At 37.3% G+C, this 27469-nt stretch overlaps 1 protein-coding gene across 2 annotated transcripts; it reads left to right on the forward strand.

Annotated features, from left to right (window-relative positions):
* Positions 1-122: 122 nt before the first annotated feature.
* Positions 123-27468, forward strand: LOC149820464 (uncharacterized). Of its 2 annotated transcripts, none has more exons than XM_089983589.1 (2): positions 123-233; positions 26004-27468. In XM_089983589.1, exon 2 carries the CDS (start codon positions 26017-26019, stop codon positions 27109-27111), a length of 1095 nt encoding a protein of 364 aa, XP_089839715.1. In that variant the 5' UTR covers positions 123-233; positions 26004-26016; the 3' UTR covers positions 27112-27468. The 2 variants fall into 2 exon arrangements, with proteins under 2 accessions (XP_089839715.1, XP_089839716.1); XM_089983590.1 differs by lacking the exon at positions 123-233 and adding an exon at positions 307-507.
* Position 27469: the final 1 nt, after the last annotated feature.

The raw sequence follows: 27469 nt of genomic DNA on the forward strand, positions 1-27469 counted from the left end.
ACACTCACACCCGACTCGTATCAGTCTTCTTCGAGTCTGCGGACCATGCCCTCCCACGTCAGCTGCCAGCTCAGCAGTGACTCTCTGTAAATAGCTCCGAAATCGCTTACACCGTTTCTCTTTCTCTCTCTCTCGTTCTCTCTCTCTCTCTCTCCGAGAAGGACGAGGAGGAGGAGCCGCCTGATCCTATCTGACGTCCTCAGATAAGATCCAGACCGTCCATCGAGAACCTGGTAAGAGTTTGGATGAAACCCTAACTCTTCCCCCCCTTTTTTGTCGATTTTATTTATTTATTTGACTCATGGGTCTGTCGACTATGCTCTACTTGCTTGGTGATTTCTCGACTTCAGATTCGATTGCTCGATCTGCCTCATCTGTGTAGAGAATTGGGTTTACGGATTTTTTGTCTGGGTTTTCTTTTCTTTTACTTTGTTAGGTTGTGGAAATTTTGGGGTTTTATGGGATTTCGGATGGCAGCTTTGATCTTTGGATCCGTTTCCGAGGAAGGTATTCCGTGATTTTTTTCTTTTTTCTAGATCTTGTTCTGTTTGATTGCGGGATTTGTGTGACATGAGAAATTCAGCTGTCCAGATGAGAGTGGTGATGAATTGGTAGTTTTTGTGTGAACTGTGAGTTTATTACAAATCGAGCTCCGTTTTTGAGGGCGGGATTTTTGTGCCTATTTGTTGTTGACGGCCATTTATGTATCTTCTTGCAATGATGGATGCCGGATTGTGCTGCTACGTTGTTTGGATTGTTCGTCGAGAACAGAATTGTGATGTATGATGTGGATACCGACCTGTTGTAGTTTGGTAGGGCAGGTCGGTGTATGTTTGTTGAAGTAAGCCTTCATGTCAAACATACTTTCTGTATTTGTGAGTGATATAATTGTTTTTTTTTTCTTATGATTTCTTTTGTGAACTAAGCAAACATCTCTAACGCTTAGTGTGCGGTTGTTTTTGGTTTTTGTAGCTCGTGTAATTCAGTATTTTATTTTGTTTTTGGTGCCACTTATTTTAATTTTCAAGCAACCGCTCACGAGTAGGCAGATTCTACTTGGAATTTTAGCAAGCTCGTTCTCTACTTGTTGGCCTTCCCGTGCTTATCTGTTTGATTCCTTATAAATCACACAGAATGTGACATTTCACTCTTGTTCTCATTTTTACACTTCTATTGTGGGTCACAGTAATGAATACACACAATATTTTTATTTTTCCCTGTTTCATTGGTGATCAATTGTGTGGAATAGGTATGTTTTAAAGATTTTGTATCTATTATCATGTCTGGAAATCTTTGATTGATACCTAGTAACCTATATCGTGATGACATTTACATTTGTCTTTTTCTAGTACTCTGTGCTCTAATGAGAATTAGAATTCTTGAATTGTTTGTTTGCTTTAAATTTTCATTTTTTCATTTGCTTTAATTTTCCCTGGATTTCCCAAGGAGAACCGATTTTTTGAATGTCTTCTGATAATTTTTATAGTTGTGCTGTCATAGCTGAGGGGTCTGGGTTTAAAATCCTCTTACAGTTATCCTTCAGTGCCCTTTTGTAAAAGAAAGGTGAAAAAGGGAAAAGGAGAAAAGATCATGCTGTGTGTGTATTGATCTGGCCTTTAGAAGAGAAGATGGTTGTTTCACTTTTTATTTGAGACATTGATTGTCTATAAAGAATGAACCCTTAGAAAAATACACGAAAATTTGATCCTGAACTATTCCATGCTACCCATGGGAATGGTCATAAGTTTTGCATCAGTTCAAGGTGTCTTGCTTATCCAGTCAATACTAATTTTTCTATATTCCATGTCTCTCATTTCTTTGGATATAGAAGTTCTGATTTTTCATCATTTTGTATTCCTCATGCCATGGCGTGCTTAGAATCTCATTGCTTGCTTTGTGCTTATGCCAGAATCAGAGGGGAAAGTGTCTCTGCTAAAACATGTGGTATTCTTTAAGTTATAAGTAGTTTGTTCATGTTTTGACAACAATGTGGCATGGTAACAAAAATCATGTGAGTTGAGAACTGAGAAATATGAGCACATGGACGCTGTGACCAAGCACCTGCATGCTTCTGGCATGCCATAAGCATGAAGGGTTGTATGTTCAATTGTATGGATGTGCACCTTAGTGGCTGGATCACTGCCTGATTTTTTGCTTGTATGGTTCTTTCTACGGAATTGTTGCACCAACTTTTGTTGTTTGCTTGAGCTGATAATTAGAGAGCTGCTCTGTTCTCTAAACAGTGGGAGCTGCAGGATAAACTTTTTAACATATGTAATACTGACTTAAGATATCAATGTAGTCTTTTCATCTCTGAATATCATATGTATCATATCTTATTCTCTCTTTTTTTTCCTTATTTAGGCTACAAACTAACCATTTGAAGTTTGACTGCCTATTCTATGTTATGTGTTGCTAACTGTGCCATCATCCACAAAGTTTCATCAGGTACTTGATTTTTTAGGTCTTCGTGGTCATTCACTAGAACTGGTAAGCAGATAGAGTTGTATGATTGCAACCCATGCCTCTTTGCTGATCAACTCCTACGCAAGGCTAAGAAAATAATATTTTGTGATGACAACACAGGTTTCTACATATTATGGAGGGAGAATATGACCATCCTGGGGTATGGACTTTATACTGTACTGGAGTTTCAGACGAAGGTGACTATATAGTTAGTGGCTCCATATGTTGCTATATTTTAGGTTATCATGTGTTTAAACGGAAATACATGTACTGTGTACATAACTTCATTACTATTTAACTGATGAAGTTGGTAATGTGATTTTTTTACCAGAGCTATGAGGTTTCGTAGTTTATTTAGTCACACTCTTAAGTGATTATGGTGTAAAAGAGTTTTCAATGATTACAGAAGGAAAGCAAAAGAAAAGAAACACATTGTTTGGATTCTATCTCAAAAACGATATGGTGACCGAAATTATGAGTTGATTTTTAGTGTCTTCCTCCATGTGCCTATAGACTGAACATCCTTTGTGTAGTATTCAGAACTCTTTTCAGTGATTCTCTATCCATGTTGCCTGAAATAAGTGCTTTTGAGATTGGCTAGCAACCCATATCTTGCAAATTAGATCTACAAGTGAATGTAAGGTATCCTTTAAAGCCTGATGGGATCTGGACAATCCAATTGGATTGCTTCCTCTGAACTGAAATATGTGGAACTTTAGCAGTGCTTTTGAGGATTAATAAGTTTTGCTCTCTAGACTCCAGGTCCTTTTTTTTCCAGAACTCCAATCATCATATCATTTTTAGGTATTTTCTTTAGCAGTACAACTAAGAATTAGTTTTCCCAGTTTTTTGTGAGACAGAAAATAGTAGTTTGGGGTATAGATTTTTTTATGAGCATTATGATAATTGGCTGTACTACTGGCATGATATTACCCTTTTAAGGTCTAAATGGTTTTCATTTCTTCACCAGTTCCAAGGGATAAATGGTCACCATTCTTCGAAAGTTTGTTGCTGATGAAGATCATCAGTAGTTCTGTTTGTTGATGTGTTGGTAAAGTGATATTCATCAGACAGTGGGCACCTATGTCACCTGGGTAAGGGTGCGGGTACGGAACGACATGGCATATTAAAAAAATGTGGGTGCAGGGACACAACTATATATATATATATATATATATATAAAATAAATTCAAAATAATATAATATCTAAAATATATATTATATACTTAAAATATGAAGTTATAAACTGAAAATATAATTATAAATTATAATTTGAATACAAACTTGTATGTACAAAGGGTAAAATGGTATGTCCAGGTGTCGACGCCTGTCAACAAGGGGACACATGTGTCGACATGGGTACGGAGGGCAAAATGGAGTGTTCGAGTAGCATTGGCCGCTAAACAAGGGATGAAGGTTGTTAAAACATATGTAATAATACCATAATACCTGATAGGGGTATTATGGTCATTTCACAAAGTACCCAATAGGGGTACTTATTTTGTTTCTTTTATTTTACTGTTTTTTATTTTTATTTTTATTATTTAAAATGTATTTTTTAGATACCGAAAAGGGGCCCCACAATGGAGTCGTTGGGGCCCCCAACGGTCACAAATGTGACCGTTGGGGGCTCCCAACGACTCTATTGGGAGCCCCTTGTTAAAATATATGTAATATATTTATATATATATATATATATATATATATATATATATATATATATATATATATATATATATATATATATATATATATATATATATATATATATATATATATATATATATATATTTGTCATTCACTACCCGATAAGGGGTAGTTCTGTAAACTCACCCAATAGGGGCATTCTAGTCTTTTTCTTTTTCTATTTTTTTCCTTTTACCTTTTTCTATTTTTTTCCATTTCTTTTTGTCTTTTTTTATTTTTATTTTTGTGCATTTAATGCACAGCCATTGGGGGCCCCAACAAAGAGTCGTTGGGCCCCCAACGGTCACAATTGTGACCGTTGGGAGCCCAACGACTCCTTGTTGGGACTCCCAATGGTCCCTCTCTCTTGCTTTTCTCTAACTCTCCCTCACTCCTCTCTTGCCTATAAATAAGTGGGGTCTCCCCCTTTGTAATGTGTGGCTTCTTCAAGCCCTTTAGTGCATTTATAAGATTTTATGCTTTCTAGCCATTATTGGCTTTTGTGTATGTCCTCTTTTGGACTTGTTCTTTGATAATGTCCATTGTAGGACATACATTTCTTTTCCGCATATTTCATTACATGGTATCAGAGCCTTGGTTGTGCTCTTGATTCATATAGCTAGTTGTCTAGCTTTCTCTCTCTCTTTGTTTGTCCTCCATTCTTGACTATATAATGGAAGGAGAACAAAAGATTGATCTCTCCTTCAAGCTTAATGGTACGAACTACATGATGTGGGCCGTCGCCATGGAAAACAACCTCAAAGGTAAAAAGCTTTGGGGATATGTGATGGGAACCATTAGGGAACCTCAACTTCAACTTACGAAAATTGATGGTGATCAAGAAAAGGCTCTAGAAGGAAGTGCTCGCATGAAGGCTATTGAAGATCACCAATCCAAGGTAGAAGATTGGGAAAGTAAGCATGCAAAAATTCTTGCATGGTTCATGAACAACGTGGAGCTAAAGATTTGCGCCAACATTGCTAAATTCCGCCTAGCAAATGAAGCATGGTTCTTTATGAAAGGTATGTATACCCAAAAAGACCTTGCTCGTCAATTCTTTATCCAAGAAAAAATTCGTACCATTAAGCAAGGTGAAATGAGTGTAAGAGATTACTATAGCACTCTTGGACCTTTATGGGATGAGCTATCCCTTCTTGAACCCAAATGGGTACAAAGTGAAGATGTTGAAATGAGAAAAGAACAAATGGAGAAAGAACACTTTTTCCAATTTTTACATGGGCTTAGGCTCGAATATGAGCAAGTTAGGTCCTCCTTCCTTCATAGATCAAAACCACTTCCATTGGAAGATGCCATAGCCGAAATATGCCAAGAAGAAACACGTCTTGGCATGATTAAAGGAGGAGATGAAGTTCTTGCCGTGTCTAGACCCGGCAATCATATGAAAGCATATAAGCCTCCACACTTTGGGAGGCAAAATAACTATAATGGCAATTATAGGAAAGCTATTTGCCATCATTGTCAAGAACCGGGTCATATAAGACCTAATTATCCAAAGATAAATGAGCCTCCAAAAGGTAAAGTTGCTACTATTGAAGAAGTTCCCCAAAAGAAGGAGGAGCCAATGAAAGGGAAAGAGTCCTTCTCCCTTGCTCAACTATCCGAAGCACTTCAAATTCTACTCAAATCGCCGTCAACTTCGGGAGCCGCCATTGCCTCTTCTCCTCCTCCAGGTACGCCTTCTTGGATTCTTGATTCTGGAGCATCTTTTCATATGACCCCTATCGAAAATGGACTATCCAATGTATGTAGCAACTCCAAAAACTCTTTTGTCTCCACCGCCGATGGTACCTCTTTACAAGTTAAAAGTTTTGGAACCTTAGATTTTTCGAAAGATTTTTTTGTGCCAAATGTAAGAGTAGTACCTCAACTTAATTTAAATCTTTTATCTGTCTCTCAAATTTGTGATCATGGATGTGAAATCTCCTTCTCAACCAAGGATTGCTTTATACAGGATCTCCAGTCCGGGAAGCGGATTGGGCAAGGCCATAGGAGGGGAGATCTCTACTACATGACCAATTTGAAACTTCCCACTAACTCTTTTTGTAATCATGTCCAAGATAAAAATATAGAAACTTGGCATCAAAGACTTGGACATCCAAGCTTCTCAAAAATGTACTCTTTTCCCTTTGGAAAGAAATTTTGTAATGAGAAACATTTTGTTTGCAAGAGTTGTATTTTTGGAAAAATGAAATCCACCCCCTTTCCAAAGAGAACATTTGTGTCAAAAAGACCCTTTGAATTAATTCATTCGGATGTTTGGGGTCCTTCTCCGGTCATATCAAAAGGAGGATACTCATATTATGTTACTTTCATTGATGATTTCACTCGATATGTGTGGATCTATTTTCTCAACTTAAAATCCGAAGTTTTTAACTTTTTTAAAAAATTTCATATGATTGTCAAAAATCAATTTTCAACTAATATTTCCATTCTTCGATCCGATTCCGGTGGAGAATATCTATCAAATGAATTTCAAGAATATTTGGAAATCAATGGAATTTGTCATCAAAGGTCATGTCCTAGGACTCCCCAACAAAACGGTCTAGCCGAAAGAAAGCATAGACACATTTTGGAAACCACTAGGACTTTTCTCATTTCCAAAGAAATTCCTAAATGCTATTGGGCCGAAGCCGCCTTAACCTCCACTTATTTGATAAATAGAATGATATCCTCATCCCTTCAAAATATATCTCCATATGAAAAACTTTTTGAAAGAACACCCGATTTTAATAGGTTAAGAATTTTTGGGTGTAAGTGTTTTGTCCTTACACATAAAAGAGATAAGTTATCTCCTAAAGCTATCGAATGTGTATTCTTAGGATACGGAGAAAATAAAAAAGGTTTCAGGTGCTTCGATCCCAAAAGCAACAAACTATATGTATCCAAAGATGTTACCTTTTTGGAAAATGAAAACGGCTTTGAGAAAAATAAAGATATTGATGAAAGCGAATATGCTTTCTTATTTGATCTTCTCTCTCAAGAAGATGTGACTCCTCAGCTAGAGGATGTTCCCAATGATTTAGAGGATACTCCTCTTAGTAATGATGAAATTGAAAGTAATGATGTTGAAAATAGGTCAATTCAAACCTATGCTAGGCGTGGTCAAGAAATTCCCATAAGTGCCTTAGAAAAATATTCTCAAAATTCCAACATAGAAGAAACCTCTTTAAGGAGATCTAGCCGAATCTCCAACCCTCCTAATAGGTTTGTTTCCTATGAATCCCTAACACCTAAATATAGGGCATGTCTAATTGCATTACACTCTTATCATGAACCATCACACTATAATGAAGCCAAAAACATTCCTCAATGGGTTGAAGCCATGAAACTAGAACTTAGTGCCCTTGAAAAAGCTAAAACTTGGGAAATAACTTCATTACCCACTGGAAAGAAGTCTATTGGATGTAGATGGGTCTTCAAAATTAAAACTAAAAGTGATGGGTCATTAGAACGTTATAAAGCTAGGTTGGTAGCCAAAGGATATGCTCAAGAGTACGGAATAGACTATGAGGAAACCTTTGCTCCCGTAGCTAGAATGACTAGTGTTAGGACTCTTATTGCGGCTGCATCCATTAAAAATGGCCTATCTATCAATTGGATGTTAAGAACGCATTTCTTAATGGCGAACTAAGTGAAGAGGTCTATATGGATCCTCCACCAGGAGTATCCATTGGTGAAAACAAAGTTCTTAAACTAAAAAAGGCACTATATGGGTTAAAACAAGCTCCAAAAGCTTGGCATGACAGATTTAGCAATGTGATGACTAGCTTAAATTTTCGTTCATGTTATACTGACACTGCGTTATTTGTGAAAAGTGCAGGGTCCTCTGTAGTTATTTTACTACTATATGTTGATGATATGATCATCACTGGAAGTGATGAGCAAGGAATCCATGATACAACAAACAACAACAACAACTACGCCTTCATCCCAAAACAATTGGGGTCAGCGATATGAACCAAAAAAGAAATTCATTTTGGGTCTTCCACATGAATCCTTTTCCTCCAATCATTTCTATCCAACGCCATGTCCTCGGTGAGGTTCAAAGCATTCATATCCTTTCCTATCATCTCCATCCAAGTCTTCCTAGGCCTACCCCGACCTCTTTTAACTAATATATTTTCCCATTTCTCCAACCTTCTAACTGGAGCATCATTAGGCCTTCGCCGAATATGTCCAAACCACCGTAAACGATTCTCTCGCATCTTATTTTCAATGGGTGCAACACCTACCTTCTTACGTATCTCTTCATTCCGAATCTTATCTTTTATTGTATTTCCACACATCCATCTAAGCATCCGCATCTCAGCTACACTCATTTTTTGAATATGATGTCTTTTGGCAGCCCAACATTCCGTACCATAAAGTAAAGCGGGTCTAATAGTCGTCCTATAAAACTTTCCCTTCAACCGCAATGGCATTCTACGATCGCACAGCACTCCAGTAGCACTTTTCCATTTCATCCACCCAACCTTTATCCTATGATTTACATCTCCATCAATTTCTCCATACTTTTGAATGATGGATCCCAAATATTTGAAATAATCATTCACCGGTATATCTTGCTCACCAAGCTTCACTACACTCCCATCACTACTTCGTTGCTTACTAAACCGACATTCCATATATTCAGTCTTACTCTTACTCAACTTAAAACCTCTAGCTTCCAATGTCTGTCTCCATAATTCTAACTTAGCATTAACCCCAGCTCTAGACTCATCAATCAAAACAATATCATCAGCAAACAACATACACCACGGTATATTTTCTTGAATTGATCTCGTAAGCTCATCCATCACTATCGCAAATAGGAAAGGGCTTAAAGCAGATCCTTGATGTAACCCAACCGTTATCGGAAAATTGGTTGTCACCCCTCCACAAGTGCGGACATTGGTTACTACTCCTTCATACATATCTTTAATTATACTAATGTACTTGAGAGAAACACCTTTCTTCATCATTGTCCACCAGAGAACGTCCCTAGGTACTCTATCGTATGCCTTCTCTAAATCAATAAAAACCATATGCAAATCTTTGTTCCTCTCTCTATATCTTTCAATAAGTTGTCTAAGAAGATGTATAGCTTCCATAGTTGATCTTCCAGGCATAAAACCAAATTGATTCTCCGATATCATGACAACCTTCCTCAACCTAGACTCAATCACCCTCTCCCAAAGTTTCATAGTATGACTCATGAGTTTTATACCACGATAGTTTGTGCAATCTTGTATATCACCCTTATTCTTATATAAAGGCAAGGAATCCATGATATTAAGAAAATTTTAAAAGAAAATTTTGACATGTCTGACCTTGGTTTCTTAAGATATTTTTTAGGTATTGAAGTTGCATATTCACCCCGAGGGTATATTCTCTCTCAGATGAAACTTGCTGCTGACATTTGTGCCAAGTCTGGAATTTCGGATGATAAAAAGACAGAAACCCTTGAGGTTATCAATGCAAAGCTAAGGCTGGAAGATGGGACACTTCTTGAGAATCCTACTCCCTACCGTCAACTCATTGGGTCTCTGACATACTTATCCATCACTCGGCCAGACATAGCTCATGCAGTTCATTCCGTCAGTCAATTTCAACATGCACCTACAACTGTGCACATGAGTGCAGTCTTAAGGATTGTCAGATATATTAAGAACACCATAACTAAGGGAGTTTTTCTTTCCTCTTCATCATCACTTGATTTAATTGCCTATACAGATGTTGATTGGGGAGGAAATCCCAATGATAGAGTCTCAACCACTGGTTTTTGTGTTTTCTTAGGTGACTCTATGATTTCTTGGAGATGCAAGAAGCAGCATAAAGTATCATTGTCCTCAATTGAAGCGGAATATCGTGCAATGGCCACTACAACCATGGAGCTTGTGTGGCTTAGGAGTCTCCTCGGTGATATGGGCATCGTCATCTCAACTCCTTCGAAGATGTGTTGCGATAACAAGAGTGCTATCTATATTGCAAGCAACCACACCTTCCATGAGCGTACTAAACATATTGAGATGGATTGCCATTATGTTCGAGATGAATACCTAAAAGGAACCATTACACTGCCCTACGTCACATCCGAGTACCAGTTGGCGGACTTCTTCACCAAAGCTCTTGCTGCTCCTCGCTTCATGTTTCTTCTCAACAAGCTTTTCGTTGTATCCCCGTAAAGCTTGAGGGAGGGTGTTAAAATATATGTAATATATATTTATATATATATATATAGATATATATATATATATATTTGTCATTCACTACCCGATAAGGGGTAGTTCTGTAAACTCGCCCAATAGGGGCATTCTAGTCTTTTTCTTTTTCTATTTTTTTCCTTTTACCTTTTTCTATTTTTTTCCATTTCTTTTTGTCTTTTTTTATTTTTATTTTTGTGCATTTAATGCACAGCCATTGGGGGGCCCAACAAAGAGTCGTTGGGCCCCCAACGGTCACAATTGTGACCGTTGGGAGCCCAACGACTCCTTGTTGGGACTCCCAATGGTCCCTCTCTCTTGCTTTTCTCTAACTCTCCCTCACTCCTCTCTTGCCTATAAATAAGTGGGGTCTCCCCCTTTGTAATGTGTGGCTTCTTCAAGCCCTTTAGTGCATTTATAAGATTTTATGCTTTCTAGCCATTATTGGCTTTTGTGTATGTCCTCTTTTGGACTTGTTCTTTGATTTCTATGTATGAATGTCCATTGTAGGACATACATTTCTTTTCCGCATATTTCATTACACCCCTTTGGTCTCCTTTTCTTATAAATAGGGGGAACCCCCCATGTATGTTGTATTGCTCTTGAGAGCTCCTCTTCAATAATAGTGATATTATTTTTCATGTGTAGCCTTTTTATAAGGCCCTTTGTATATCCCTTAGTGGATTTCCTCTCTTGTGCTTGTTGCACTTGTCCGTGTGGGACATAGTGAATGCTTTAGCATTCTTGGTTTCTTCCGCATATTTCATTACATGGTATCAGAGACATACGATCTTCTAAAGGTAAAATCTTGTCTCTCTCTACTTCCTTTCTTTCTCACATCTTCATTGTGTAGCAATGGAAGTCAAGATCGATCTATCATTCAAACTCAATGGAAAAAATTACATGATGTGGGCATCCGCAATGGAGAATAATCTCAAAGGCAAGAAACTTTGGGGTTATGTAATGGGAACCGTTCCGGAACCCCAACTTAAGCTCACAAAGATGGAAGGAGATCAAGAGAAAGCACTTGAAGGCGATGCTCGTCTCAAGGCCATTGAAGATTATAATCATCAAATGGAAGATTGGGAGAGCAACCATGCAAAAATCCTAGCATGGTTTATGAATAATGTCGAACTCAAGGTATGTGCAAATATTGCAAAATTCCGTCGGGCAAATGAAGCTTGGTTTTTTTATGAAGGGTATGTTTACCCAAAAGGATCTTGCAAGAGCTTATTTCTTGCAAGAAAAAGTAAGAACCACAAAACAAGGTGACATGAGCATACAAGATTACTATAGTGCTCTAAATCCTTTGTGGGATGAATTGGCTCTTTTAGAGCCTAAATGGGTAGCTATGGAGGATGTGGTTCTAAGACAAAAACAAATGTAACAAGATAGATTGTTTCAATTTTTATTTGGGCTTCGTCCCGAATTTGAACAAGTGAGATCCTCACTTCTCCATAGATCCACGTTTCCTCCCTTAGAAGAGGCTATAGCCGAGATTACTCAAGAAGAGACTAGCTATGTCACATGGGTGCGGGTGCGGGTGCGGGTACGGGTGCGGGTGCGACACGGGTGCGGCGCAATTTCAAAAATTTTGGACACGGGGACTCGGCTATATATATATATATAGACTCGGTCAAAGTTGTGCCCATTAGGGGACAGGTGATGAGTTGTGAAGGCATTCTGTACACTTTCTTCATACAGGAATAATTCACTTTTGGGCACTTTCATCATACACTGTAATAATTCACTTTCTTCATACAGGAAAAAACCACAAAAACTTGAGTTGTGCACATTCTGTATTTAAAACTTGAAAGTGTACAAGTTTTTTAGTTGTGATGGGTTTTTTTCCTTACAGCTGTAGCCCAGAAAATTTTAAAAAAAAGTAAAAATAAAATTTTTTTCCAAAAAATGGACCAAAATGACCCTGGGTGCGTTGACCACACCCAGGGTCGGGTTGACCGAGTCCGGTCCGCACCCGTGTCGGTGCGTGTCGACGCGGGTGTGGCGACCTTAGAGCCGAGTCCGTGTGACATAGGAGACTAGGCATAGCATGGGTAAAAGCATAGAGGAAGTTCTTGCCGTATCTAAACCCGACAATCATGTTAAAACATACAAACCATCTCATTTTGGTAAGCAAGGGAGTGGTGGAAGAAAAATGATTATATGTCACCATTGTTATGAGCCGGGACATATTAAACCCGTTTGCCCAAAGCTAAATGGGGCATTCAAGCCAAAGGTGGCTTCCGTTGAAGAATCCACCACCAAAGAAGATGACGGCAAGAACGGGGATCTCAAAGATACTCTTGGACAACTCTCCTTGGCTCTCCAACAAATTCTAAAGGTCACTTCTTCCACTTCCGGTGCCGCCATTGCCTCATCATTACCTCCCGGTACGTACTCTTGGATTTTAGATTCCGGAGCCTCTTTTCACATGACTCCTCATGAAAATGCATTAACCAATGTGCACGCCAATTCAAAATTATCTTGTGTCTCTACGGCCAATGGAACTTTTCTCAAAATAAATGGTATTGGAACTCTTGATTCTAAAAATATTCAAAATTTTCTTGTTCCAAAAGTTAGAATAGTTCCTAAATTAAATCTTAACCTTTTTTCCGTTTCTCAAATAGCCGACCATGGATGTGAAATATCTTTCTCATCCCAAGGGTGCTTTGTGCAGGATCTCCGGTCCGGGAAGCGGATTGGGCAAGGCCATAGGAAGGGAGACCTTTATTTTATGGATAACTTAACACTTCCAAATACCTCATTTTGTATTTATGTCCAAGACAAAAATATTGAAACTTGGCATAAAAGACTTGGACATCCAATTTACTCTAAAATGTATCTTTTTCCTTTTGGGAACAAGTTTTGTAAAGAAAAAGATATCAATTGCAAAGATTGCATTTTTGGAAAAATGAAGTCTACTCTTTTTCCTATTAGAACCTTTGTGACAACAAGACCTTTTGAATTGGTGCATTCCGATGTATGGGGACCATCTCCGGTTTTATCCAAAGGTGGTTATTCGTATTATGTTACGTTTATTGATGATTATACTAGATACGTATGGATTTATTTTCTTAATGCTAAATCGGAAGTTTTTAACTTCTTCAAAGAATTTCATGCAAAAGTTCAAAATCAATTTCAAAGTCAAATATCCATTCTTAGATCCGATTCGGGTGGAGAGTACTTATCAAATGATTTCCAATCATATCTAAAACATGGCATTTGTCATAAAAAATCTTGCCCAAGAACTCCTCAACAAAACGGTCTAGCGGAGAGAAAACATAGACATATTTTAGAAACCACTAGATCCTTACTCATTTCTAAAAATATTCCTAAAAATTTTTGGGCCGAAGCCGTGTTAACCTCCACCTATTTAATCAATAGGATGCCATCTTCAAAATTGAACAATATCTCTCTTTATGAAAAACTTTTCAATATGACACCCGACTACAATCGTCTTCGTATTTTTGGGTGTAAATGCTTTGTTCTTTTGCATAAAAGAGATAAATTGTCACCTAAAGCAATAGAATGCGTATTTTTAGGATATGGTGAAAATCAAAAGGGCTATAGATGCTTTGACTATAAGAACAATAAATTATTTGTCTCCAAAGATGTGACGTTTTTAGAAGATGAAAATGGATTTGAAATTTTGGAAAAACCAAATGAAATTGATTATATGTTTATCAATGATCTTTTAGAAGACTCAAATGATGATCTTTTGAGTCATCCGGAATCTTTAGAAAATACTCATGACAATGATGTATCACCAACTAATGGTGACAATCTCCAAGTATACACTCGGCGTGAGGAAGCACAACCTATTAGTGCTTTAGAAAAATTCTTGCGGCTTAATGAACCCCTAGAAGAAACCTCTCTTAGGTGTTCTTCTAGAGAATCCATTCCACCAAATAGGTTTGTCTCATATGAAACTCTCTCACCTAAATATAGAGCTTGTCTAATTGCCTTGCATTCTTACTATGAACCTTCCCACTATAATCAAGCAAAAAATATTCCTCATTGGGTTGAAGCAATGAAAGTTGAACTAGATGCTTTAAATAAGGCTAAAACTTGGGAAATAGTTCATCTTCCTCCAAATAAAAAAGCTATAGGATGTCGATGGGTCTACAAAGTCAAAACAAAAAGTGATGGTTCCCTAGAACGTTATAAAGCTAGATTAGTTGCTAAGGGATATTCACAAGAATATGACATCAATTATGAGGAGACTTTTGCCCCCGTGGCTCGCATGACAAGTGTTAGAACTCTAATAGCAGTAGCATCATCTAAGAAATGACCTATATTTCAATTAGATGTTAAAAATGCCTTTCTTAATGGTCAGTTGAATGAAGAAGTATATATGGACCCTCCGCCGGGAATTAATGTTAACCAAGGTCAAACTCTTCGGTTATTAAAAGCTTTATATGGTCTTAAACAAGCCCCTAAGGCTTGGTATGATAGATTTAGTGCCATCATGTTAAAATTGGGATTTCGTTCATGTTATACTGACACTGCTCTTTTTGTTAAACGTGCAGGTAATAGTATCATCATCCTTCTGCTTTATGTTGATGATATGATCATCACTGGCAATGATGAAAGTGGTATTCTTAATGTTAAAAATATGTTAAAACATAATTTTGATATGTCTGATCTGGGTTTTCTCAGGTACTTTCTTGGTATAGAAGTAGCATACTCTCCTCGAGGGTATATACTGTCACAGATGAAGCTTGCTGCAGACATATGTTCCAAATCTGGGATTTTAGATGGCAAAAAGGTGGAGACTCCCGAGGTTATCAATGCTAAACTACGACTGGAGGATGGAGTTCTGCTGGATGATCCTACGCCCTACAGGCAACTCATAGGCTCCCTCACCTATTTGACTATCACCAGGCCGGATATTGCTCATGCTGTGCACTCTGCAAGTCAATTTCAGCATGCTCCTACATCTGTGCATATGAGTGCTGTGTTCCGGATCATTCGATACATCAAAAATACTTTGACTAACGGGCTATTCCTATCCTCAATCTCTTCCTTAGACTTACTGGCTTATACTGATGCTGACTGGGGAGGAAACCCAAATGATCGAATCTCAACTACTGGCTTTTGTGTTTTTCTAGGAGATTCGCTAATTGCTTGGAGGTGCAAGAAACAGCAGAAAGTCTCGTTGTCTTCTACTGAAGCAGAATACAGGGCTATGACAACTACTACAATGGAGCTTGTGTGGCTTCGAAGTCTTCTTCAAGATATGAGAGTCGAAATTACCGGGGCTTCGAAGCTTTGTTGCGACAATAAAAGTGCCATCTATATTGCCAGCAACCACACCTTTCATGAAAGGACTAAACATATTGAAATGGACTGTCATTATGTACGGGATGAATATCTTCGTGGGACAGTTACACTGCCATATGTCACTTCAGAATATCAACTTGCAGATTTCTTTACCAAAGCCCTGCCTGCTCCTCGCTTCTTGTTCCTTCTTGGCAAACTTTCGGTCATTCCCCCGTAAAGTTTGAGGGGGGGTGTTAAAACATATGTAATAATACCATAATACCCGATAGGGGTATTATGGTCATTTCACAAAGTACCCAATAGGGGTACTTATTTTGTTTCTTTTATTTTACTGTTTTTTATTTTTATTTTTATTATTTAAAATGTATTTTTTGGATACCGAAAAGGGCCCCCACAATGGAGTCGTTGGGGCCCCCAACGGTCACAAATGTGACCGTTGGGGGCTCCCAACGACTCTATTGGGAGCCCCTTTGGTCTCCTTTTCTTATAAATAGGGGGAACCCCCCATGTATGTTGTATTGCTCTTGAGAGCTCCTCTTCAATAATAGTGATATTATTTTTCATGTGTGTAGCCTTTTTATAAGGCCCTTTGTATATCCCTTAGTGGATTTCCTCTCTTGTGCTTGTTGCACTTGTCCGTGTGGGACATAGTGAATGCTTTAGCATTCTTGGTTTCTTCCGCATATTTCATTACAGAAGGTATGCTGCTGCTTATTACTGGAGAAAGCCACAATAAGACACTGAACTTATCAGCTGTTTACAAATTGCCAACCATCTTTTTGTTTGTTACATTTGACCATTATTTTGTCTTCATGTGGAGTAGTTTCTTGAGGTTTAAAGTTACTCTTTTGTGGGCAAAAACACATATCCTTTTCTCTTTTAAGAGAATAAGTATTTAAGGGTATTTTTAGTTATTTTGTTTGAGGAAGCAGTGGTTGATCGACTTTTGCATCAATCATGTCTTTGAAACAGGACTGAAAAAATAAGGCAGTTAAATGTAATGACCAAAAAGTTGGACAGTTTTTTGTAATTTAGGGTATGTTTGGTTGCATTCAAATATGATTTGTAATCTCGTGCAAATGAGCGAAATGAATCTCATTTGCAGGTATAACCAAACGTGATTTGAAATCTCTTACAAATGAGAGAATGAATCTCATTTGACATGTGATTTGGAATCTCATGCAAATGAGAAACAGAAAGTGATTTGAAATCACATTTGTGTCACATTTGGTAACATCTCATGAGATTAGAACTCATGCAAATGACAAGACAAATCTCATTGGCAGAACTAGACAAACATCAGAAAACTGAGCAATAACAAGTAGATTGTCATTTGCCTTTCCCGTTCTCATTTACATGAAAATCAGAATCCCAAGGAGCCTCTTGTGATACAGATTCATGTAACTCAAAATAAAAATTGATTTAAAGTCACACGTGGCCCAATAAACCAAACATACACCTATATATTTGGTTGCATTTAAATGCGATGTTGAATCTCATGCAAATGAGAGAATGAACCTCATTTGCACAGCTAATCAAGCATGTGATTTCGAATCTCATTCAAATGAGAAACAAAATATGATTGAAATCACATTTGGGGCATGTTTGGTTGTCCCCCATGAGAATCACTCTCTCATTTGAATGAGATAGTGATTCTCATTTGGCCCCAAATCTCAATCTGATTCGAAATCACATGTGATTCAAAATCACATGTGATTCAAAATCACTCCAGCCCATGAGATTTCGAATCTCATGGGTGGATTGTGATTCAAATCACATGACTCAAAATTACGCCTGTGAATCACGGGGCTATACCAAAAAGCCTGCAAAGGTGAACGCTAGGGATTGAGACCCAACATTCATCTCCTTTCCTCTTTCCTCTCTCGATGTATGAAGAAAAAAGAACACGAAAGAGGGAGAAGGGGAAGGTCGCCAGAGATAGTGAAGGACGTCAGAGGAACTCGCCTAAGAAGTGAAGGATGTCAGAGGAAGCTTGCCGAAAAAGAAATCAGGTAGGATTTTTTTCCCTGGTTGATGCAAAACCATAGGGTGGTTCCATGGTGGAGCTTGCTAGAATTACGATTTCGGCAAGCTCCATTGGCTACTAAACAAGAGACGAAGGTGTGTTGTTGCTTGTTTTCCGGCGAGTCTCTCTTCCTACAATTACTTTCTTTTGGTTAATGCAAAACTGTTAGAATATAAGTGTTTCTTATATATATATATGTTCATCTACATATATATTTTGTACATGTAATATGTTTTACCCTTCAAGGGTATTTTGGTCCTTTGACCCATGTAATAGGGACAGCCCATTAGGGCCTGTAATGTATTTTTCTATTTTATTTTTTGTTGTTTGGCTTTTGTTATATTGTCAAGAGCATTAATGTCCTTGTCAATATAGCTATTGGGAGCCCCTAACTGCTAGAAATATAGTTGTTGGGAGCCCCCCCCGCCCCATCAGCTATATTTTAGGAGCCTCTCACTCCCTCCTTTGTGTATAAATGTGGCCCTTGAACCCCTTGACATGTATGCATTTTGTGTGAATTTTATGTGTAATAAAGATTATATTTTTTGTGTGTTGTGTTCCTATAAGCCCCTAAGTGGCTAATGTGCTTGTGCTCCTTTTGTATTTGCCTCTTGTTTGAGGAGTGTGGAGACTTCTTGATCTCATTACATGGTATCAAACCATTGCAATCTTGATCATGGTAAAACTTGTTCGTGTGGGCGTGAGATCGTGGACTCGTGATGCCCAAAAGTATTATGCTTTCATTCTCTCCTTCCTCTCTCTCTCTATTTTCTCTCTTTCTCTTCTTGTATCTATGGAGGATGAACGAGAAGTGATTGTCACCGTGCCGGTGAGACTCAATGTCACAAATATGTGACGTGGGCATCCATATTGAAGCACAAGATTTGGGAAAAGGGTCTATAGGGATTGGTGGATGGATCCAAGAAAAAACCAAAGCTTATGCTCACCAAGAATGAAAACGACAAAGAAATTGCACTTCAAGGAGAAGAGATAAATAAAGCCATTGCCGACTATAAAAAGAGATGGAATGTGTGGAGGATGGGTCATTCCAAAATCATGGGATGACTCATTAATAGTGTTGAAATAAAAAAATGTTCTAGCTTAGCAAAGTTTGAATTTGCTAGTAATGCTTGAAAATATCTTCAAGATATGTATTTTTTAAGAGATGTAGCTTATATATGTAATCTCCAAAAGAAAGAAAGAACAATGACCTAAAGAGATAAGAGCATGATAGAATACTACATGCTCTTTCTGTCTTTTGGGATGAATTAGCTCTCTTAGAGCATAAGTGACATTGTCCACTTGACATAGAGCTTCGAGAAAAGAAAATCAACTCGGATCATTTTTATCATTTCATAAATGGTCTTAGGTTCGAATTTGAATGGACAAAATTGACCCTTCTTCATAGAGGAGGTGTTCCTTCTATAGTAAAAATTCTAGAAGAACTAACTATGGTAGAAAATAGATTGAAAAAACCCTTCTCTACCAAAGATGAGGAATCAATGCTTGCTATGTGAAGACCCGATAATCACACAAAAGCATATAGGCCTCTTCACTTTGGAAGATGCCAAAATGACTATGGAAAGAACTCAAATGACTATGAATACAAAAAAGGTGGTAAGATAATATGCTACTTTTGTAAGGAGTCGGGCCACATTAAGCCGTTTTGCCCAAAAAGGAGAATAGAAAATCGAAGGGTTGAAAAGAAAGTAGCTTCTATGGGATCATCAAGCGAAAGGGGTGATGTAGATGAAGGATCCAAGAATGTCTCATTTGCTCAACTCATAGAAATCCTTCAACCACTAATCAAAGGCCAATCTTCCTTTCTCTGGTGCGACCGTATCAACGTGTGTGCATCCCAATAAGAACTCTTGGATTCTTGATTCCTGTGCCTCTTTCCATATGAGTCCTAATGAGCCTATACTATCCAAATTTCTCATTAACTTCAATGATTCTTATGTTTCAACCGTTGATGGAAACGTCTTTGGAAATTAAAAGTTTTGGTACTTTGAAAAACTCTTCTAAAATTAATCAAAATGTTTATGTCCCAAACATTAGAGTTGTACCCAAACTTAACATAAACCTTTTATTCGTTTCTCAAATTACCGACCATGGATGTAAGGTCACATTTTTTTATCTAATGATTGCTTGGTACAGAATCTCCAATCCAAGAAGCCAATTGGGCGAGGGTATAGAAGAGGAGACCTCTACTACGTGGATAATTTGGATCTGTCAAATCATTTTTTTTTGTAATTTTGTTGAAAATAAAAGTATTGAACATTGGCATAGAAGATTAGGATACCCAAGTATGTCAAAAGTATATTTATTCTCTTTTCTTGAAAGTTGTAATGAAAAAGATGCATTGTGAAAATTGCATACTTGAAAAAATAAAATCTTTACCTTTTGAAAATAGTCAATTTGTGTCTAAAGAACCATTTGAATTAATACATTCAGATGTATGGGAACTGACACCGGTTATGTCTAAACGAGGAGTTTCTTACTATGTGATATTTGTGGATGATTATAGTAGGCACACATAGATTTATTTTATTAGACTCAAATCCGAAGTATTTGAGTGCTTTCAAAAATTTCATAGTTATGTTAAAAATCAATTCAAAACCTCATTTTTGTTTAATCTAATGCATGAGCATAATATTGATACTATTGATGAAAGTAACAATATTGATGTGAATGAAAGTAATGATATTCATGATATGCTTGAGTGTCAATGGTAACACTCATGATGCTCGTAAAGATGATATGCCTATTGTTGAACCTCACAATGAACTTCAAACATATTATCATTGGACACAAAGCCAACCATGTGCATTAGAAAGGTATACCCAAAGTCATTATATTAGATCAATCTAGTGTTTGAAAATCTACGAGAATATCCCAAGCACCTAGTACGTTTGTTTTCTATGAATCTTTTGAACCCCATTATAAAGCTTGCCTCATGGCCATATACTCCTATGTTGAACCCTCCTCTTATAATGAGGTTAAAAATCATCATGAATGGATTGAGACCATGAATAATGAATTAGAAGCCTTAGAAAAGGTCAAGGCAATTCAATCATTACCTACAGGAAAGAAAACCATAAGGTATAGATGGGACTATAAAATTAAAACCAAAAGTGATGGAACACTAGAAAGATACAAAGCTAGGCTAGTAGTTAAAAGGTATAGTCAAGACTAAGAAAACGATTATAAGGAAACATTTTCTCTAGTAGCTAGGATGACCATATTTCGAACTCTCATCACCATAGCATCTATTAAAAAATAACTTATATTTCAAATGGATGTTAAAAATGTCTTTTTAAATGAAACCCTTAATGAAGAAGCCTATATAGAACTTTCACTCGGGTTAAGTTTGGCACATGGAAAAGTTCTTCGTTTACGAAAGGCTTTGTATAGTATAAAACAAGACCGTTTTAGTAATGTGATGGTTCAACTAAGATTTAGATCTTGTTATACTGATACTGCCTTGTTTGTTAAGTCCTCTGATGCAGATATAATTATGTTACTTCTCCATGTAGATAATATGATTATCTCAGGAGGTGATAGACAGGGAGTAAGTCATATCAAGTATGTTCTAAAAAAGAACTTTGATATGACAAATCTTTGTTTTTTCTTCGATATTTTTTTTGGGATAGAAGTTGTTCACCTCGAAGGTATTTTTTGTCTCAAACTAGGTATGCAATCGAGATAGTTGAAAGGTCAAGTCTTATTGATTAATAGAGTAGATATACCAGAAGTCATTAATGAAAAAAATTGAAGAAAGATGATGGAGAACCTCTGAAGATCTAAATCCATATCACCAAATGATTGATGCCCTAATTTATAGTTCTATTACTCGTTCTGATATTGCTCATGCTATTCATACTGCTAGTCAATTTCAGCATTCTTCCACTATAGTGCATATGAGTATTGTAATGAGAATAATTATATATATTAAAAATACTATTAATCATGGTTTGTTTTTATCATCTTCATATTCATCTCCATTAGATATTATTGCATATACTGACTCTGATTGGGGAGGAGATGTAAATGATCGTAACTCAACTACTAGTTTTTGTATTTTTTTAGGTGATTCCTTGATATCTTGGAGATGTAAAAAACAACAAAAAGTGTCTCTGTCCTCTACAGAAGTCGAATATTGTGCTATGACCACTACGACTTTTGAATTAATGTGGTTGCGACATTTACTAGAAGACTTTGGAGTTTAGATAACTGAACCTTCAAGATTACTCTATGATAACAAGAGTGCTAACAATCATACATTTAATGAGTGAACTAAGCATATTGAAATTGATTGTCATTATGTCCGTGAAGAATTCTTGAAGAAGACAATCACTCTACCATATGTACCATCTAAGTATCAACTTGTGGATTTATTCACTAAGGTGCTGCCCTCCCCCAAATTTCACCTTCTCCTTGGTAAACTCTTTGTTGTGATTTCGTGAGTTTGAGGGGGGGGGTGTTAGAATATACGTGTTTCTTATATATATATATATTGTACATGTAATATGTTTAACCCTTCATGGGCATTTTGGTCTTTTGACACATGTAATAGGGACAACCCATTAGGGGCTGTATAGTCTTTTTGTTTTCCTTTTATTTTTTGCTGGTTGGCTTTTGTTATATTGTCAAGGGCATTAATGTCTTTAACAATATAGCTGTTGGGAGCCCTCCCCATCGGCTATATTTTAGGCGCCTTTCACTCCCTCCTTTGTGTATAAATATGGGTCTTGAGCTGCTTGACATGTATGCATTTTATGTGTAATAAAGATTATATTTTTGAGTTGTGTTCCTCTAAACCCCTAAGTGGCTATTGTGCATGTGCCCCCCTTTTGTTGGTTTTGTATTTGCCTCTTGTTTGAGGTGTGTGGAGACTTTTTGATCTCCACCAGAGGGTGGTTTTATTGTGAAGCTCACCAGAATTGTCACTGCATCCAACCAAACGTTAGAAGTGAAATCTCATAAGACTCTAATTCACATGATTTTGATAAATCACGACTTCTAATCACATTTGATTCCATCTTACGTGTTTCCAAGTCACATGAGATACAACCAATCATACCCTTAGTCTTATCATTTGTAGTGCGTGTTTTATTCTTTTGTATATGCATGTATATTACGAAAGAGGGAAGGTGCAATCAAATTTATGTGGTGTATCTACAATCTAAGCCATTTGCTAGATTTGATTCAATGGATTAATCTTTTAAATCAAAGCCTTATAAATAATAACCTACTAATCAACAATCATTTATGACTTGCCATGTACAATTAGGTATGAACTTTTACAATTCCAATTCATTGGATTAAATATAATTAAACAATCTAGATTTTGTGATGGATGTAACACTGTTTTTGTTTTGCTATTTTTACTTTTTACTCTGCACATTATGGCGAGGAATATTATATTTGGATTTGATTCAACTACTATTACTTCCAAGTTCAAACGGTTCTTCTATGTGAATAAAATCTCTTGCATGAGATACCTCTTATTAGGAATTGGCATAGTATTTAGGATGGCATACTGCAGTTCAAATCTTTGACTTCCACTTTAATGTATCATTTTTTCAGCATGTGTGCATTAGTAGCTGTTGCTTGGAAATGAAATTGTTTATTTGCTGGAAGCTACTAGGCCATATTCCCCATAATTTGTGTGCACTGATTATTCTCCAAGAATTTTTTTCAAGGCTTGAGAAGAAGGAATTGCATTAGTAATGTTTAAAAAAAAAATTGATACACATTTTAAAGAATGTTTTTTCCCTACCAAATTGTTTCAGATTCATGGCAGAAGTTGCAAAGCTTCAGCCAGAAAAATATATTATGGAAAAAGAAAAAGACAATGGAATATGTGCATAAAGTTCTTAAATATTTCAAGTTAAGGATCTATTCTTGTAGGCTTTGTTCTACTTGACCATTGTTAAAATACAAACATCAAGAGTAAGGAAATTATCTAGTGATAGTGGTCTCAATTCTCAATCTAACAAAGAATCATTACAATAAATGATATCCTCGTTGTTCTTCAGTGTGATGTCACAAAGGCAGCAATGACTAGGCCCTTGTTAAGTGAAATTGAGCTACTTTAATCATGACTCTATGTTGGATCGTGTGTTAAAATCTACGTTACAAGAAGATGCAATTTTGAGCTACCTATTCATTTGACATGGTGTTTTTCTTTTACAATCATTTTTTTTCTTTTTCATGGTTTTGTTCATGTTTTCTAAATCATCAAGTGTGGAGAGTATGTGACGCTAAACTGCTGTCAAAATTTATTTTCAAGATGACACATGAAAGTACTTGAGCTTGATAATTTTGATCAGCTTGGCTTTGAGGAGAGTAAGGTTTTTGTTGTTTATAACATAGTCCTCATTTTCTGTTGCCACTTTCGACACCAGTGTTATAAAAAATGTGCCTTGAGGCGCAAAAGGTGTGCCTCACCTTGAGGCGCGGCCGCGCGGCTCTCTGTGCCTAAAGGCGCAAAAAAAATTTATTTTATTTTTTACAACAAGACTTTTGAGACATAATCAAAAAGATTTTTGTAGGTTAATCTCATATATTTTCCAGTTATTTCAGTTATGTAATAAGTTTCTTATTATATTACTATATTTTTACTTTTGTTGGTTAATCTTGTATATTTTTCAGTTATTTCAGCCATGTAATTAGTTTCTTAATATATTTTAACTTTTGTTGGTTAATCTCATATATTTTTCAGTTATGTAATCAGTTTTTTAGTTACTTTTATATGTTAATCTCATATTTGTTAGAATAATCTCATATATTTTAACTTTTGTAGGTTAATCTCATATATTTTTCAGTTATTTCAGTTATGTAATCAGTTTCTTAGTATATTTTAACTTTTGTTGGTTAATCTCATATATTTTTCAGTTATGTAATCAGTTTTTAGTTACTTTTATATGTTAATCTCATATTTTTTAGAATAATCTCATATATTTTGACTTTTGTAGGTTAATCTCATATATTTTCCAGTTATTTCAGTTATGTAATCAGTTTATTAGTATATTTCAACTTTTGTTGGTTAATCTCATATATTTTCCAGTTATGTAATCAGTTTTTTAGTTACTTTTATATGTTAATCTCATATTTTTTAGAATAATCTCATATATTTTAACTTTTGTTGGTTAATCTCATATATTTTCCAGTTATGTAAACGGTTTCTTAGTATATTTTTTCTTTTATTGGTTAATCTCATATATTTTTCAGTTATGTAATCATTTTTTATTTACTTTTATATGTTAATCTCATATTTTTTAGAATAATCTCATATATTTTAACTTTTGTAGGTTAATCTCATATATTTTCCAGTTATGTAATAAGTTTCTTAGTATATTTTAACATTTTTTGGTTAATCTCATATATTTTCCAATTATATAATTAGTTTTTGGTTACTTTTATATGTTAATCTCATATTTTTAGTACTTATTTGAGATTTTCTATTTCTTATTGGTTGTTATTTCATCAATAAAGCATTTCTTTATTTATTTGTATTTTTAGATATTTTTTATATTTTTTTTAAAGTTTTCAAAAAAAAAATTTGAGGCTTACGCTTAGGGATGGCAGTGGACCGGGGGAAAGCGGGGCCCCACCCCGCCTCGCCCCGTTTGGACCGGGGATGAAGGGTATGAAACGGGGATGGAGGCGGGGGTGGAGGATAAAATCCATCCCCGCCGCGGAGGCGGGGTGGGGGTGGACGTGCACTTTTCCCCGCCCCGCCTCATCCCCGTTTGGACCGGGGATGAAGGGTATGAAACGGGGATGGAGGCGGGGGTGGAGGATAAAATCCATCCCCGCCGCGGAGGCGGGGCGGGGGTGGAGGATAAAATTTTGAGGCGAGGCAGGGGTGGAAACCTTGTCTCCCGCCCCGCCCCACTGCCATCCCTACTTACGCTTTACGCTTCGAGGCTTACGCCTCGCCTTGGTTTTTGGTGGAGCGCCTCACTACGCCTCAACACTTTTCACAACACTGGTCGACACATTTGTTGGTGAAACAATTATCAGCTTCTTTGTAAATTGAAATAAGAACCATGTGTCATGAACGCCACCACTTTCATCTCTGTGAATATGTATAGTGGCCAAGAAACCCTTTTTGTTTCATGTTTATAAAAGAGTTTGCTAGTGAGAATCTTTGTTCCTTTGGCTTGAATATTCCTCAATCTGTTATTCTTTTGATGCATCTACTGAGTTGAATACCCTTAAGCATCCTAAAGCCTTCTGAGCGTGGCCCTACTATATTGAGAATATCCTCTAATTTTGTGAAGTTGCAAACATGTGAATGATGTTTTTTCTTCCCCTCGTGGCAACAGTTGTAGCATCGACATGCCGAAGGAAAGAAGGGATCGTTCTACATCTCTCCAGAGATGCAGAGCGTCTCCCTTTCATTGTAGCTCCAGTAGAAGTAGGCGATCTTCATCAAGAAACCCCACAGAAGCTGAAGATATAAAGGAATGGGAAGAAGTGCGATGCCCTGTTTGTATGGAACATCCTCATAATGCTGTGCTGCTTTTATGTTCTTCCCACGACAGAGGCTGCCGTCCTTATATGTGTGACACCAGCTATCGCCATTCAAATTGCCTTGATCAGTTTCGTAAATCCTTTGCTGAATCTTTGTCCCCATCACCAGATCTCATCACCCGTGTAGAAAACCTTTCAGAGGCATTGCCACTTAGAGCTTCCTCTTCTCATTCAACCACTCACAGAGATAATGAAATCAATTCAGATGATAATACAACCCAACATGGTGATTTATCAGCCGATGCAATCTGTGAGTGCCAGGAAATGCCAAAGCTCTCTTGCCCACTTTGCCGAGGCCAGATAAATGGATGGATTGTAGTGGAGTCTGCACGCCATTTCATGAACACGAAGACCAGGAGTTGTGCTCAGGAATCATGTACATACAGTGGAACATATTCAGATCTCAGGAAGCATGCAAGACTTGAACACCCACTTGCGCGCCCATCAGAAGTGGACCCTGACCGGCAGCGTGATTGGAGGAGGCTGGAACGTCAAAGGGACCTAGGAGACGTCCTTAGTACCATTCGGTCAGCAATGCCTGGAGCACTGATGTTTGAGGACTCCTTGGAGGTTGATGGGGAGAGTGATCTTACAGGTCACGAGGTAGAGTTCCCCAGTGATGAAGGGAACTGGTGGACTGTACTGCTCCTGTTCCGGGTATTCCGTCCAGGATCCCCCCTCAACCGGGAGTGGGTGTTTCCATCAAGATTCAGGGGAGTGACAAGGACACGGCGCAGAACAGCCTCAGCCCCGATTATGAGGCGGAGCCTTTGGGGAGAGAGTTACGAGGAAGGTGGTGCCCCCGGTGCTAATGGTGGCAGTGACAATGGCTCTGAAGGGGTATCAGGTTCTCCTGGCCAGGAAAACCGAGATCGGCATGGTACCCCAGATGAGTTATAAACGGCTCTGAAGGGGTAGCAGGATCTCCTGGTCAGGAAAACTGAGATCGGCCTGGGACCCCATAAGAGTTCTAAACTAAAGTGAGGCAGTCTTATTTGTGCATTTTAAACATCTTCGGAGAGATTTGGATGCTTTTGATACTCGGTTGGCTTGCCTCAGCACATCCTGTGCCTTGATGCCTGTATTAGTTATATGTAGTTGTTGTGATCAGTTATGGTCATACAGGATTTGTTTCCTCAATGCATGATGCGAGAAAGAAATGCGTTTCTTTAGCTGATATCATATTGAATGAGAATGAAATGAATGAGATTTAACACTTCAGTTACTTTGTTGAGTTTCTGGGGTATTTTTCTAAAAG

Source organism: Nuphar pumila, chromosome 12 (genome assembly GCF_984573655.1).
Source record: "Nuphar pumila chromosome 12, dmNupPumi1.hap1.1, whole genome shotgun sequence".
NCBI lineage: Eukaryota > Viridiplantae > Streptophyta > Magnoliopsida > Nymphaeales > Nymphaeaceae > Nuphar > Nuphar pumila.

What these genes read in the sequence shown, in the direction of transcription:
- LOC149820464 (XM_089983589.1), top strand. Translation starts at nt 26,017, where the DNA reads ATGCCGAAGGAAAGAAGGGATCGTTCTACATCTCTCCAGAGATGCAGA.